A 16,815-nucleotide genomic window follows, 5' to 3' on the forward strand; every position below is an offset into this window, starting at 1 on the left:
AATGCTCAGAATATGTTCAAAACATGTTAGGGTTTATACCAAATATAATGGGGGGGGGGGTTTGTTCAACTTTTATTTTCTGTCACGATTTTAATGAAGCGAACATCGATTTTTAGCCAAATTACGTCATTTTCAGATTGACCTTTGACCTTTGAGCCCCACCCACTAAAAAAACACAGTGACCCCCCTTTTTATTTGTTTTATACACAAACGTATGGTCTTAGCTACATTTCAATACCTAAATGAATGTTGTAGGGTGTAAGATGGCTGAGTAATAATTTTTTTTAAATTCAAAGATTATTTTAGTCGATATCGACCAAAATCGCGGTAAAGTTAAAAGAACATCTTTTGGTGAGTCATTATAATTCATACAACAATGGATTGACATTAACATTCAGCCCTGCACTGAGGAGCTTAGTCATCACTTAATTTATTTAGCATATACTTTAAAGGTGAATATCCTGAAACCAAAATATCTAGAAAAACATAACTAGCAGTCATTTGTATGTGTTGTGGATAACGTCGTGTGCTTTTGAAGTTGATTATCAACTATCCTTTTGTGTTGCAAGTTGATTAACACTGCTTATACTGTAGCCTATGGTTGGATGGTTCCATAACTGTCAACGGTGCCTCGTGGAAACTGTATAGTGAACCTCCACTGTCATATATAAGCTACATGTACTACTTGGTGAGTGTAAGTTTGTGAAACTCTGAGGTGATGGGTATATATCGTTAATCTTCCTCTTTGAGGTATAGCTGAGAAGTTTCTACATGTACCTAATCATCCCATTCTTTATCACAGAGTTTAGATTTGATTTCTTCTTGAATGTGAAACTGACATCTAACTTTTTCTTTTAAAGTTGGTAATTAGTCAACCTCAAAACTTTGTTCCTGTTCTTAAAAGTGATGTGATAGATAGCCATTGTGATGAGTTCACCGATACTGACTGAGTTCAGGACATTAACTTCTATTTCGCACTTTGTTCTAAAACTCAAAGTAAATTATTTTACTGACGCCATTCATATAGTAAATCCTTATTGCATGTCTGCCTTTTAACAAACAATTAGTTACGTATAGCTTTTCTTTGCTGCACTTCTCTAGTGCAAAAATAAAGTATGAGCTATCGTGGACAGATGGTCTTGCATTATTATTATTGTGTGACAATCCTGGTTGTTGTAGTCAAATACTTCACCAATTAACTGGCTGGTCGAGTTACTTACCAATAGACACATCTTAATCATTTCCTATATATATAGTTCTTCACCGTACATTCTTAGTGCTAGATACATGTCTGGATTTACAATTTCACCACACACCTTCTTAAAGCATCAGCAATATTGCATTGATAGCAATTAAGAACAACGTGAGAATAAATGACGAATATGTGTCCATATGCAATCATTATACAATTGTTGAAATATTTCATATCAACTCTCTGTTAATGTTAAATTAACACTCTGCGTGCGTTTCTCACAGCGCTCCTAAAGGGACATGAACAGTTGTAAACTTACTATGTTAGTATACACACGACAACGGTTTTTGAAGTGTTGTCAAGCATTACGCCCAACCCTGCAACTTGACTACCAACAGATTTGTCCGACCTGCTTTATTGTTGCATTAATAATAGGTTCAAGCCGAAAGAATAATTTTGTTATTTAAGTACTACTTTGCGCACTTAATCAAAACGTTGCGGATGAGCCCAACTTTCCCCAAGGTCTACGGAGAATCAATCTATCATGCTCCATTGCACACTAAAGGACACATCACACGTATAAGGTAAACCAGTTATTCTTAGCCCTTTACTTCTAACACATGCAGTATTAGTTTACTTCATATCACTACGACACCTTTGTAAATGAACCATTCTTATTCAACCTAACTTCATTAATTTGACGACAATTGTAGCAGTTTTACCTTTATATTCCGTCCCATTATTAGTAGAGTATAGGTTGCACTGCTTGCAGCATTATAACCATATATACAAACAAAGGGAATTATTCGTACTAGTTTAGGCTGCATGACGAGAGATAAATAGCAGTATATTGTGAACTCCTTGTGTGGACTAACTATGCTTGATTGCATGCGTTCTTATACAACATTAATTAATACACTGGAATTTCTGTCTGTTAAGCTATTTAAATTTTTCACTCATAATGAGGTTTCGACGCTGTTTATTCCGTTCACCACATCCTATTCATTCAACAGCGACTCTTAGGATATCTTTAATCGCCGTGGCTATATTGGTTGCATTCTTCTTGGGGACTCACTCGGGCTACTCGGTAAGTAGATTTTCTCTGACAGAACATTCAATTATTCAAATTTAATATCATCATCTGATCCATCTGATGGCATTTTACATAATGTATATCATTGGTTGCCATATCGTATACACTTAATACAGGGTGTTTGATACATAGATTCCTGGGCTGGTAAATTGTCGCAGCTAAGGACTTTATTGGGAAAAACATATTATCTCTCTATCTGCATAATATCATGGATATTTTAGATCTATACTCCTATATTTTCAATACGGTTACGATCAAACTAAACATTCGTTTTTTCAAATTTTCCTTCGATAAACACTCACCCATTTTTTCTGTTTCAAATCAGTAAATGCAATCAGATTCGAACATAACTCTTCGTCTCCATCTATTTGGTAATGTAACATTTACTTGATTAAAACAGCACAGTGTTATGCTTCTCCGTTTAATCTATCAGGCTGTATACTTTCACTCATTTTAGCAAAATATATCCGAATTGTATTAAACTGTTTAAGAGTCGCACAATAGCATCCCCTTTAAAAGTAATATTTCTGTCACCATCACAACTGAAATCCCTGCTATATTTAGCAAATGAATGATAAAACGTGAATGCTGATTTATTTGGGCAATACTGTATTATGCTAAGGCCTACATGGAACAAGAATGATATTAATATGCATTTTGTAATTTGTAAAACCATCTTCAGTTTCGTCACAAAATCATTCAATGAATATTATCTACAACTATGGCATTTCTCAATGTTCTTCTTGTTTGACACTCATATTAGCTAGATAAACATAATGGTGATATATTTGTGTTAAAATGCCAGCCTATCTTTACGAGTTAAAGCAACGGTTTTAATATGACTGCAACAAACCTGGATCCATATATTTTTTATTATTTACAGAGTAATTATGACAGCAAGATAGCTATTTAAGTATAAATAATATTTGTGTAAATGATGGTTCTGCTTTAGGTTTATTGTAAACCATGCAAATCACTGTGACAACATTTTGCCATATGAAATATTTTCTTCCATTCTTAGTCTACGGTTCTGGTTGTAACTAGAGCGGAAAATGTGATTCCAGATAAACGCTCTCTTCTAGATTCACGACTTGATTTGGATAACGTAAAAACTCGTCACCTGTACAATACTGATACCTCCAGTTTACCATCGAAGTTAGTTAAAGTGAATGGCTTAGGATACACGTACAAAGGTTCAACTTCTCTAGGTATTACAGACGCCACGAGAAGTTCATATTCTATATCTTATCCATATGACGGTGTAATACCGCATGGAATCGTGTTCACAATACACATAGTAGCACGAGATTCGTCCGGTAGGCATCGGACTACTGGTGGAGACTTGTGGTCAGTGCAGATGAGAAGTGCCACAACGGAACGTACAGCTACTGTTGGTAAAACGATCGACCATAGTAACGGTACATACACAACGTACATGTATTCAGGATGGCGTGGTAACTCAACTCTCCATGTGACTTTACTTTACCCTGCCGAAGCCGTTTCCTTGTTGAAAAGAAAATTATTCCACTCGTCAGGAAACTCCATTTACCGAGGAATCTATCGAAAAGATAACAAAACTGAAAAAATGATATGCAGTATTCAATATGGCGGAACATGGCATGATAAATGCGAATATTTCTATCCCAACGTGATGTATGGTGCCAGGCTACTGTGTGATAAGCCAGTGTCTTTCCCATGTAGCGCCCTCACAAATATCCTAAGAGGGCAACCTCCAACTGGAGATTCCAAACTTACAGGTTTGTTTCAAAGGTGAGAAAACATATACAGTCCAATATGTTGCATATACGTTTGTAATACTGAGTTATCAACATCTAAGATGAACTATTGTTTCCAAATATCCGAAGTCATTTGAAACCAATCTGTTTGGTTGGATCCAGGATTTTAGAAAAGAGGGGTGTGGCGGGCGTCTCTATGTGTAGAGCATTGGGAATGGAGGGGAGGGGAAGTTAAACTACTTTAACCTGAAGGGGATAGTATACCCCGCAACCCCTGGATGCACACCTGAATAGAATAAAATCGTTCTTCACCGTTTGATAGAAACTACAAATGAAAATATTGAAGAACAAATATACAATTTCTCTTAATACATGGGTGTGTGACGAGCACTATTGAACAACCCCCAACCCAAATCAATTTCACAACTGTTTTGGGGGCTCTTAAATAAAAACGAGCCGATTTCAATAAAAACAGAAGGCACTCGGTCGGTACAACCACGCTTGTTCATTCAAAGTAAACTATTGAATGATGTAATATTTACCTATGGTTTTATCGTGATAAAGATTACAGTAGATATTCAGTTGTTATAAACATATAGAAAGATCAGAATTTGTTATCATTAATTCAACCATGGATAATTTGTAATAATATCTAATATATCGAAAGAATTTATGTTAACACATTTTTGAAAATTTTCTTTTATTACAATGTTTCTTTCTTGCAGGAAACTTACTCACCAAGTTGTCTCACAAGGACCACCATCAATAACCGTGATTGGTGAGTGCTCTCTTACCAAGATCATTAACTGAACCTTAGATAAATCATAGTGTAACTTCATCTTTGCCGTCCAAGGCCTCATGAAGTTGTAGATCATAGGCCCCATCCAAGTTTAAATTTTACAATAGCTAACTCAACACTTATAAATGTTGTTAAACTTGAATTTTTGAACGTTTAAATAGGATCTTCCCCGTGATGTGTTACACATCCTTAGTTTAATTGTGACTTTAACGTTTCAATATGCCGTTATCTTTACACGATATGTAAAATCCACTTTATGAACATATACGTGATTTCGCTCTGGAAGAAAAAAGAGAACCTAAAGACAATAACTTCGTGCCTTTCTATGTTTTCCTTCTCTCACCTGACTACCCTAATTACATTCATTTGCAGGTCATCCTTTTGCCTGGCGTCCAATCAAAGTACCGGAATGTGAACCCAATATACCTCAAGGTCTTTCAGACGGTTATTGGTATGAAGGCGTTTGGAACTCATTTGTATGTCACAGTACAATCAGCAGTACATCCGGATTCCTAAGATGTCTTCATAATACTTCAATGTACTTCCTGGGAGACAATCATCTCCAACAGAGAGCGCTAACATTGTTGAACGTACTCAATGTCACACAAAATGACACTATCAACGGTTTTAATACATTTCAGAATGTATCATTTCAGGAGAGTGGGTATAACATTTCTCTATTTTATAAACCGCATCCTTTCACAGGAGAGACAAAATCAACCGATATGTTTCAGGCGAGTAGTAGTTACGAAGCTGAATTGATGAATTCATTGTCTAACAATGCAAGCAAGTCGGTGTTACTTGTTGGCCCCTCTTACCATCTCCAATATTGGCAGGTCGATGCTTATCGAGAATATCTTGAGCATCTAAGAGAGGCAACGGTCCAATTTCTAAAGAGGATGCCTTTTGGCAAAATTGTTCTTATGAGCCCTCCATTCTTCACAGATGATTACAAAATGCAAGGAATATATCAGCATATGGATAATGTACAGAGGGAAGTCTTCGAAGGATCTGGTGTATATTTCATGGACGTTTACGACTTGGAGCAAGCAGCTTCATGGGGAAAACTGAAAGACGTAACACCAGAGGTGCTAAAGGAAGAGATGCATTTATTTCTCTCTTTGGTTTGTTGAATAACCAAAACAACATATATATCTGATGCCGTAGACCATTTATTCCTTTCCTTTCAATATATTCCAGGTTAGATTCTAGAGCAATTTTTGAAAAAAGGAAATTAAGGATTACCGACGTAAAATATTCCTCAACAGAAATTATACAAAGCATTGTAAGAGGGAGTGAATAATAAATGAATAAAAATGAATAATGAAAAAAGGGGGAAATAAAATCGACAACAAGGAACCCAAGATCCTTTCCGAATCACATGGCATCCGTTTTATGAAAGTGTGAGTGTTTTCTTGTTTAAGAGCGATATTTAAATTTGTTGCTATAGCAGATTATCTTAAAAGTGCAGTTTTCATTATCATGCGAAGGGTAGTAAGAGTTGGTTTAGAATCGAGAAAATTCTTTTTAAAACTAAAACGCAGCTTGTAAATCTATTCGCTTACATCGAGCAAAGAGAGACAAATTTGATATAATATTTATTTTAACTTTTATGTCTTTACTTTTATGAATTTTCTTTAACAAAATAGTAGGAAAAAGGGGGACAAGCGAGCCACCCCTCATCGTCACTTTGATAGTTAGGGGGGCGGAAGGGGCAGTTTTTTCTGCTCCAGACACTTTTACAACCCAGGATGCAATCCATGTACGGAAATGCTAAATCATGCAGCAGCTGGTTCGTTTACATTAATTAGCAAAAACATGCCTTGCAGTCAAATAATAAATTTTCAGATTTCATTTTTCTCATAATACGTTCATTCTTCACACAAGTGAAGAAAAACTGAAATACTGGGATTAACAAACACTTCTTTTGATAAAGACCTAAAAGTCAACCTGTTTTCTGTCCCTTACTTTTATAATGGTTCTTACGCTACTGCTTGAACCTTTCAGTCGGGGTTCCAACAAATAAACTCCTGAAAGACAATTTTCCCTTTGTCTCATAATTTATTTATAGATCGCGTGACGGCAAGTTCAGCTGACCAGCCTGGCTTTATTTCCCTTTATGTACGCAACCACCTTGTGCCGATGAATCTAGATACCATCCTCCACACCCCCCCCCCCCCCCCGCCCATTGGCTAACCTAGTGGAACTAAGGTCATGGATAAGATGCTCGTTGCTCGGTTTCACCTGACAACGGCTATGTGGAGCATTACACGCTATATGCCCACATCGGTCACCATATTGAAACAAGTGACCCAACCCCCACCCCCCACCCATTTCAGACCTACGAACTCTTCTCCACGTCCCATCTTCTTCATGGTCAGAAATTTTCATATTTTGTCCATGTATACTTATTCATTTAATCTCACCTCTTTAGGGTCTCTTCCTTTTCCGGTCAAAACGATACAGTTCAGCGAATATCTATTCGTTTATAATTTCCCTACGTCGAAGAACCGCAAGACATAGCGACTTCTACACGCGCATATACTGGAGTTGTTTCCTGTTTACATGTTTTGTTAAATGGTCACTGAAAAAGAGATGAAATTGGAAGAAGTTCGTTGTTGCACGCGTTAGTTTCAATATTCAGCGTACGCGGTCCTGTTGAGTGTTGACCCAATTATACACACCCTCGCTACTCCAAGGTGTATCAAACCTATTTCTGATACGGGGACCGTTTTCTTTACTACTTTAGTTAGTTTGTTAGTCACTGCTACCTATTGCTGAATGTGAATATGTTTAAGATCAAAAGTAAAGTACAATCCAAGCGGGAATGGACTCATACCTTATTGAATTATTGTTTTAGTTTGAAGAGAGATTATTAAGCAGTATCCCTGGTCATCACACTAAACAGATAGTTTAAAACTTTACGCCCAAGAACTAACGATATATATATATATATATATATATATATATATATATATATATATATATATAGCAACAGATAGTAACAGAGTAATACATTTATTTGTCTTCATGTCTTTAGGATTTTATAAATAAGGTAATTAATTTGAACTGTAATACTGTAGTTCCTTCATCAAAATGATATTGCACAAAATAAATATATATCTATATATATAATAATATATATAAAATAATATATCAAGAAATGAACACATATTTTTTAATTGGGGAATTATTAATATATCAGAGACACAGGTTTGCTTGCAGTATAGCAGTAAACTATAATACAGGATTCCAAACAGTGAGTTCCTGAACTTCAAGGTTCGGGGATAACTTGAAAATTTAGAAAGGATTTAATTAATACCCAATTATAACGACATGATATCGCAAACAGCCCTTACAAGAACCTTCACATTGTTTTAGCTGATACCAAACATACAAGTCGGTGGAAATAAGGTAAAATGACACCAAATGGATGTTTTACAAATATATTGTTCAGATATAAAAATTTAATATTGACTGAATTTATGAAGGAGAAATGCTTTGCCTGGTATTTGAAAGAGCTTGTTCAATCATTCTAAGAGGAAATTGTGGGAAGTTCTTATGAAGTATTGCTTTCAACTCCTCCTTTGATCCAATATTCTGGCTTAGTAATTGTTGGTCCTGTTCCTCACTCCATTTGATGGTGCTTCCTTTCACAGCAAAGAATCGGTTTCCATTCATTCGAACTGCCCACACACCACAGTTGAATTTATTAGAAGGGTCAGTATAATCAGCTTCGTTTTTCACGAAAAAGTACGATATGTCAACAAGTCTGGATATATTCAATTCGGCAAATTTAAACCAACCACTGTCCCCGTCTTTGGATCGGTGGAGCCATTCCAAAATGCCGTCTGCTCTTCGAAGGTACTTGTGTGTTAAAAACGAGTGTGAATACATCTGGGATTCCTTCTCAAAGTTTAACGGTATGGCTGTTAACACGGGACATGCACATCCCACTTCTACCATGTGCTTACTTCCATGAAATTCCAAGTTGTGCACCACAATTCCTGTATGTCCATCAACATTTCCCAAAATAGATCCCGGGAACAGGTCAGTTTTAAAACCAAGTGCATCCAATAAACACTTGAAAAATGGTTGTATGGTTTCACATGTGCCTCCATACTTCTTCATCATATTTTGTTTTATAATAGAGAATGGCGGTCTGTGTCTTTCCTTCGCAGGGATACTACATCTATAAAGCGATTGGAACGGTATAGTTTGATACATCGAATGTATCAGAGAGTCTAGGAAAGCCAGTCGATCACATTCAAGTTTTTGACGAGCATTTCGAACGGCCAGAACATCTTCAATAAATGAAAATGCTTCTTCTTCACTCAGACAAAATGTGGCTGCTTCATCGGTGTATTCCATATTTGGTACCACTGCATTGGTCCAAAGAACAAGACTGTTAACCAAAAAAATAATAATCATAATTAATACAATTTATTGGCAAACCATACAGTAGACAACAAGCAGTACCAGGAAAGGCCAAATGGGTTAGCGATTTTTGTCACATTGCATGTATGAGAATATAGACTGTAATACTGCAGAAAATATAAAAGTATTTAACTTAACCTCAAGTTATTGACTTGCGTAATCCTGAAATCAGTATAAAGCCTGGGGACCTCAGATTAATTTGGCTATGTTTCCAGTACAGTACAAAATATTTGGATTTTTGTTCTTAATAAAATATAAAACTAGTCTTGTACATGTTTACCAAAGGAACACAAACATACATACTGAAATGTGACTTTAAAGACTCCATTTCTCAAGGTTTTTTATACTTATCACTCTGATTTGACAAGCATACATTGTTACATTAAATGACATACTGTACATCAGAAAGGCGACCAACCATGATTTCACCATGAATGGCCTTCACATATTTTGTCAAAAGTCTGAATAAATGATACAAACACAGAAACTGCGGTAACACTACAATGAATGGGTCCCGAAGACAAATTTCGTTGGAAGGTTGTAGGATTAGGAGAGCTCTAGTTAGCAAAAGTTGGAGATATAGTTCCCTGAAATGTTAGTTTCCATCAAAATAATTACGGATGTTGCAAAATTGTCACCATGGTGAGCTTGTAGCAAACCATGTTTCTAAGGCAAATTTTAAACTTTTGCTATGCATATTTACAGAAATTAACAGGAAATAGTTTAGAGTTCAAATCTGAAGGCTCTAAACTAGTCTCATATAAAATATGATGGTGCATGTGTGAAACTCCACTAGGTTATACATTGTTGCACTTTGCCCATTTTGCATATACTGTGAGTGTGAGCCTAGCATTTAGCTATACATACTATATGAAATTATTCATTGATTTATCAATGAAATTATATCCAGCCTAACCTTGTCTGAGAATTTGAACACAATCAAGCAATCAAAATGTATGCAGTCACAAATAAATGTACAGTAGGCCTACAATGAGTTCAACAGTACATAGCTGTTGAGTTATAACATGTAAATTTGCTTTGATAATAGATGCAATGACAGTTGTTAACTTGTTCATCATGAAAACGTTGTTGCTTAAACCTCACACTGCATTTGTTTAGTCGGACTACAGTAACACTGGTACCGTGATCATAACAATGATAAAAATGCGGGCGGACATTCGAAACGTAGGCTAGGCTATGTTACGCAAGACAGGCTATGTATGTAATGTGTTTCACAGGCGAACACCATATAGTACAGAAGGTACAATAAACAACTTATGTAATCCGAAAGATTACCAATTAATCAATGTCCGTTTGCCCTGAATAATAAACCTCTCGAATATACCTCTATGTAGTCCCAAGCGGCACACAGAAATATAGTGTGATGTAGTTGTGTGTAAGCGAGCAGTATCGGATATTTCAGTAATCATGCCCAGTTTGAAATTGATCGCACACTCAGCCACATTTTCGAGCTGCTCGAACCATTTACCACGCTTTTGAAGTTAGCTGTGCATTCAACCACACATTCGGTGTGCATAGAGCAATCGGTTCAACTTAACCATTAGTCTTGGTCAAAGCGTTCGCACTGTACGGTACGTGTTAGCCGGTTGAGTCTAGCTGTTCCTTCAGGACAAGAATTGTGTGGGGGAGGGGTGGGTGGGGGGGGGGGGTGCGGGAGTAGCTGTACGGTACTTGCTATCGTCGCTATATATATATACTGGCAACAGTAGGCGCGCTTTCATTTGGCTTTTACTCGATAGTTTTCTGTGCACGAGTTTAATCTAGTAGTAGTATAAATTAAAATTCTAGGATGTGAGGGCGCGAAAAAGAACTATTTTCACAGCAGTATAGCGAAAGCTGCGATACCCACAGGTTTTATTTAGGCTTTCTATTACTAGGTAAGGTCTTGACCAATACCATTTGGCCATTTATCACATACAAATTCCAGCCGTGCATTTAGCCGCCGCCGTACATTTTGGACACACTGAATGTGCGGATGCAAAAACATCGGGCAAGCCACCAAAACACCGTCAATGGCCGTAACATTATTGACCCTCTATGCATTCTGTACCACAAGATTCAGGATCTGTCTAGGAACTTTTTCACTAAAAGTTTGCAGACCTTTTCTGTATGATTTTTCATCAAAAGAGCACTATTTTTCAACAGTTAACAAAAAACGGGCACTAAGATGTTTGTATCCCTCATCACTGGCTACAATATACCATACCCGACCAATCTTAAGATTTTCACAAAACAGTGTACGATACGTAAGTGAATAGGCATTGACTTGTGGGGAATGTGGTGGGGATGGGTGACATGCCCATCCCTAGCCAACTTTTGAAATGGGGCACTTATTGCATTGCGTCCCCCCCCCCCCTCCCCCTCACACACACGTTTACTTTAAGTAAAGGAGACTAGCTATAAAGAAGTTTTCTCACTCCTTTGGTCGTTTATATGTTTTAGTAATAACCTGCATCGACACACAGAAATTTAAAGGAGTGCGGGGCGATCAATGATCTTTTCATATTTCTCATTTCCTTCATTTTTTTTCAAAAAATCGAAGAATATTCAACAAATTAAGCAAAGCTTTCTTCATAAATATTGGCACTTACTACCAAAAAAAAAAATACGAAATAAAAAGTTACTATTAAAACTTAATATTCCACTTACATAATAAAACATCAAAATTTCCAAATTATAAAGAAAATCAAAATAAGTATAGTTGACAAGAAATATATAATTTACGAAATGAAGCCTAATACTAATAATAGGTTGGATTTTCCAATCTCCAAATTAACACTGTAGAGGGAAGATCCTAAGATCGGCCAGGATTTGACTCCCACCCTCCGCACCCCTGCGCCACCCTTCTGCTGCCCCGACCCCCAAAACAAAATTAATAAATATGTTTATAATTGAAAGCAGATAATTACAAATCAAGAACAGTCCAACGACTTAATGCCTGTCCTTGAATTCAGGCAAGGTAACCTACCGATCCACTGGAGCCCTATAACATATGGACAAATGGCTTAGCCATGGGGGGGGGGGTGGGCGAAAGAATATGACCGCAAAACTATAAGTCAGCCCTCACCCGCTGGAAAAGCATACATTCCCCTCCACACCCCATCCCCTCAAAAACGGAAGTGTAAACACATGCAGAGCTTTTGTTTTGTGCTTCGAAATCATCAACTCGGGAAAATCACTGTAGGCTATCTTTCAGCATTGTAATAACACTAGTTTGATTGGTGACGTCATTTTTGCGGCACTCACATGACCAATAATGGCACATTCCAGCATGATTTGGCATTCCACGGTCGAATCGATGACGAGACAAGACTTGTAGTATCTATCTATCTATGTCCCATAGCTTGAGGGCCGTTGGGGCGACATGATGACACGACACAAGCTTTCCACAATTCACGATCGTCAACTGTTCTTATGAGCTGGTTGAAGTTCATCCCAGTCCAGGTTTTCATGTTGTCAATCCGAATTTTAACCGACCTGCCTCTCCTTCGTACCCCATCTGTCCCTCCTTCCAATATAGTGTTTGCCAGGCTGTTCTTCTGTCTAATCACATGACCAAACCACTGAAGTTTCCTTCTTTTCACCACTGATAGGAGGGGTTCATGCTCCCCTCTGAAACTCTCCATTATTTGCCATACTTGCTTGTTCGTGGGGTGTGCGAAGTGCAATGGATCTGGAGAAGTCTCCTGATAAAGTTCATTTCAAAAGCATTTATTCGCTTTTCCATCCCCGCACTTAAAGTTCACGAGACATGTACACTGAAATATAAATATTAAATCGCTGCAGATTTGGGGAAATGGTTATACATTTTTGAAAGGCAAAGAATGAAAACTTAACTAAAAAAACAATTCAACAATAAGTTGATTAATGATGTCCTTTCAAACCTGCCGTAATAGCTCGAATGATAACGCAGGTCGTAGAGATACATATGTTTGAACCGAATGGAAATTATCTTATAATTGGTATGCCGCCCTCTATTTCCATCATAGGCAGATTTGCAGGTCTATAATAGATTGTCTTCGTAATACTATTCTTTTCAGAGGAAACTGCGTTGTCAAGGCAACCGCTGTTAATGAATGCATTTCATGCATTTTGTGTCGTCGAGGAGTTTCAAAGAACATCTGTGTGTGTGTATTGTGACGACGCGGACATCTAAAAACAAGCTGTGTCGAATCCAGTACAACTGTATAGCTGCGGGTTTGATCATTCTCGGCATGATCGTCTTCAATCTATCAAAACATCAGCTATGCTACAGATTCACACATCTACGTATTAACGTTGAGTATCGTTTGAGGAAACAGTGAACTTCTAGGATTTGGTCTCTCCACTTGGAAAGTTGTACTGTAATTCCATTCTGCCTCCTTGTTGATTTTACACGGGGGGAATCAGTGGCGGGAACTTTCTGCTGTTGTAACGGTGGTAAGTTGCATATAACTATATACGTCAGCAGCTAACTTTAATTAATATTCCGGTAAAAGTTGTTTTACGTTTTGCTTATCAAACAGTTTCGGTAGCGACGTTTCGATCAGTATGTTGTTGCAGTAGTTACTACATATTGCCTATATCGTATACTCACCAATATTGTTATCTGTATCGATTCAATCTGTGTATTATGATACAATGGCTATGCTTGAAAAATTCACGTATAGGACACGTATCGGAGTATTGCAATTATGGATATAGTTTATAGATTTGAGAATTTGAACCTGACGAATGAAGAGAGGGGCCCATATCTGCAGATGAATAATGATGAATAAATATGTTCGATTTGTAAGCAATGAATGATGTTTAATTCCCTTTATCTTTATCTTTTTATGTCTGCCTGTCAAAGATAGGGCCTATGTGGTCTCATGATCAGTAATATGGCACATGACTGTGTAACTTATTAGCCTATAGTATAATCATAGAGCTAGGTTTATAGCTCCATGGTATAATATATATGCTGTGTATACATACCATTGGCAGCCTGGGTTGCGTTTAGTAACTTATAACTAACTACTAGCTACAAAGCTTCCCTTGCAGAATTCCTATCCACAATTCAATACAGTTAATTGAAAGTGTTAATGAATCAAGGGAAAATTAGCTTTATGTAACCTAACCACTTATAGATAATTAGTCCACTATTGTTTCACTGCGTTAAATTGATGAATGGGCTAGGCTGTTAAACTCTTACATATACATCTAGCCAGGGGCGGGATTTGAGTTGTGAAAGTGGGGGGGCAAACCTGCCAGCAAGACTATCTAAGCGGAGCGCCACCATCGGTTGGCGCGGAGCGTACAAGAAATTTTTGGGCTTTACAAACCCTCCAGATGGCCGGAAATGGCACTTCCCGAGTGCTCTAAGCTGCATGTACCCATCCTTGAAATATGGATCTCATGTCTGCAATTGTATCTAGATAGTTAATTATCGTTTAAAAATTTGAAGAGGATTGATAGTAGAACATATGGTCAGATGGTGATGTACAACTTTTGTTATACGTCACTATCTAAGCGGAGCGCCATCATCAGTTGGCAAGGATCGTCGAAATTTTTGATGAAAGGAACCCTTAGATCGGTAAAATTAACACCCATATAGGCTTTAAATTGCATCTAAACAATTAATGAACGTGTGTAAAGTTAGGGAGGACAGATAGAAGAACTTATATGGTGATGCACAACTGAGGCTTATACGTCACTATTTAGACGGTGCACCACCATCAGTTGGCGCGGCGTGTCGAAATTTAAGCAAAAAGGAAATCCTAGATCAGCAAATATGACACCTCTGGTAACAATAAATCGCATCTCGACAGTTCTTTCCCCCTAAAATTATTTATTATATTGTGCATTGGACCGATCAAGAATATGTTCAGCACCCACTTCGAAATTCTCCCCGCGGTCCCCACTTCTTGGAGAACTTGGCAAATATTAGGGGCTGAACATACCTTTACCCCCCACACTTTTTTATGGGGGATAAGCCCCTCAAGTCTACCGGTTCCGTCGCCACTGAAGTCGAGGCGGGGTGACTGTTTGGATTTTACAATGTGACTAGGTGTATCATGGAGCAATATATTTACGGGTCATTTCATAGTACTGGCTGAGATTTGAAAATGAAATTATTACCTGGCAGTACTGTACCAGCATTATTTTTGAACTATTGCCATATTATCAGGCAACATAGAAATTCATAATAAATACTTGAATGTTACTTACTGTTCATGAAGGGCTAGACCACTGGGGGTGGGGTGGGGTGTGTGTCATGTGTCAGTGTATTGAACTTAATTATTGATATACCCAATATGCAATTCTGGCTTTTGTAAATCGTTTCTCTGGATTTAGTTATTCAACGCATTCAGTAGAGCAGCAACGTTGAAAATCAATTCCTGAAGCTAGCACTGTAGCACATGCCGCGGATTCATCACATGCAGAATTGAATCGCTAGTGTGTTAGCTCCAGGATTCGTGCAGGAACCTGTGCTGCGAACCATGTGCTAGCTCCAGCTCCAGTTATTCATGCTACATGTTACGATGTTAAACACAAATTCGGCTAAGATTCGAAACAAATAGGCCTATTTGATAGGGAATAATTTCGATTAGGGTTGTGCACATTTGTCTACAAAAACGACAAAAAAAGTAAATTAAGGTTTGGGAAAAAGTGGGGGGGGGGGGCAAATGCCCCCTCTTGCCCCCCGTAATCCCGCCCATGCATCTAGCTTGAAAACAAATGTTGTGTGGTTTACCTATGTGTGATAGTATTGTTTTATTTCTTTTTATTTCTTCCCTTTGTTCTTCTTCTTCTTCTTCTTCTTCTTCTTCTTCTTCTTCTTCTTCTTCTTCTTCTTCTTCTTCTTCTTCTTCTTCTTCTTCTTCTTCTTCTTCTTCTTCTTCTTCTTCTTCTTCTTCTTCTTCTTCTTCTTCTTCTTCTTCTTCTTCTTCTTCTTCTTCTTCTTTGAAAATTGAAGTTCTTGATTTGTGAACTACTTCTTTTTACAAAACACTGGCAATAATGTGACATGGTATTTGCTAATTATTACTAATGACTATTGTATTACGGGAGACGCTTCCTGATTGCAGATAGATAACGCAACAGCCTTAATTAAGAATAATTATTTCTTCATAATGCCTGTAAAGTCGCCTCAACAGAGTAGAAGTGAACATACTATTACGTTTATCATTACGATAGTAATTAAGTGTGAAGTTTTCGAGAATGTCATGTGTATTACATACAAGTATGCTGAGACTGATCGTTTCAATAGAATCGAAACAAAGAGAAGAAGATTAAACAAAGCATATTGAGTGCCATGATCAAATACTGACAAAGTAACCCTAAATATGTACAGAATAATTGGGAGGGGGTGTGAGGGGGTAGGGGTTGTTAGTGCATGAATTTGATGAAGTAGCGTTTGTTTTAGTGTCTACTCCAAACGCTAAATGTCCCAATTCACAAGGGGACTATAGGGTTGTTAGTATATATCAATTCGGAGAAATAGCGTTTTAGTGCCCAATCCCAACACTAGCAGTACCCATGCAGATGGGGATGACGGTTGTTAGTTCATCACATC

General features: G+C 37.5%; 3 protein-coding genes across 3 annotated transcripts in view; 2 read left to right on the forward strand and 1 right to left on the reverse strand.

Moving 5' to 3' along the window:
* Positions 1 to 1,825: 1,825 nt before the first annotated feature.
* LOC139955209 (NXPE family member 3-like) lies at positions 1,826 to 6,998 on the forward strand. Its single transcript, XM_071955116.1, has 4 exons — positions 1,826 to 2,279; positions 3,307 to 4,055; positions 4,747 to 4,799; positions 5,193 to 6,998. The coding sequence occupies exons 1-4, from the start codon at positions 2,154 to 2,156 to the stop codon at positions 5,951 to 5,953; spliced, it is 1,689 nt and encodes a 562-aa protein (XP_071811217.1). The 5' UTR covers positions 1,826 to 2,153; the 3' UTR covers positions 5,954 to 6,998.
* Positions 6,999 to 8,252: 1,254 nt separating this feature from the next.
* LOC139955225 (uncharacterized) lies at positions 8,253 to 10,763 on the reverse strand. Its single transcript, XM_071955117.1, has 2 exons — positions 10,554 to 10,763; positions 8,253 to 9,225 (listed from the first exon to the last, which is right to left on the reverse strand). The coding sequence occupies exons 1-2, from the start codon at positions 10,685 to 10,687 to the stop codon at positions 8,304 to 8,306; spliced, it is 1,056 nt and encodes a 351-aa protein (XP_071811218.1). The 5' UTR covers positions 10,688 to 10,763; the 3' UTR covers positions 8,253 to 8,303.
* Positions 10,764 to 13,334: 2,571 nt separating this feature from the next.
* LOC139955309 (uncharacterized) overlaps positions 13,335 to 16,815 on the forward strand; it is a 53,029-nt gene continuing 49,548 nt past the window's right edge. Inside the window, exon 1 of the mRNA XM_071955123.1 lies at positions 13,335 to 13,697. The gene's annotated coding sequence lies outside the window, so the exon portion shown is untranslated. The remainder of the gene's footprint in view (positions 13,698 to 16,815) is intronic.

The sequence above is a fragment of the Apostichopus japonicus genome, chromosome 2 (genome assembly GCF_037975245.1).
Source record: "Apostichopus japonicus isolate 1M-3 chromosome 2, ASM3797524v1, whole genome shotgun sequence".
Taxonomy (NCBI): domain Eukaryota; kingdom Metazoa; phylum Echinodermata; class Holothuroidea; order Aspidochirotida; family Stichopodidae; genus Apostichopus; species Apostichopus japonicus.

What these genes read in the sequence shown, in the direction of transcription:
- LOC139955209 (XM_071955116.1), top strand. Translation starts at nt 2,154, where the DNA reads ATGAGGTTTCGACGCTGTTTATTCCGTTCACCACATCCTATTCATTCA. An exon ending in GGACTCACTCGGGCTACTCG is followed by an intron (nt 2,280 to 3,306) that starts GTAAGTAGATTT and finishes TTCCATTCTTAG; the next exon opens with TCTACGGTTCTGGTTGTAAC. An exon ending in CTTACAGGTTTGTTTCAAAG is followed by an intron (nt 4,056 to 4,746) that starts GTGAGAAAACAT and finishes TCTTTCTTGCAG; the next exon opens with GAAACTTACTCACCAAGTTG.
- LOC139955225 (XM_071955117.1), bottom strand. Translation starts at nt 10,687, where the DNA reads ATGATTACTGAAATATCCGATACTGCTCGCTTACACACAACTACATCA. An exon ending in AAACGGACATTGATTAATTG is followed by an intron (nt 9,226 to 10,553) that starts GTAATCTTTCGG and finishes TTTGGTTAACAG; the next exon opens with TCTTGTTCTTTGGACCAATG.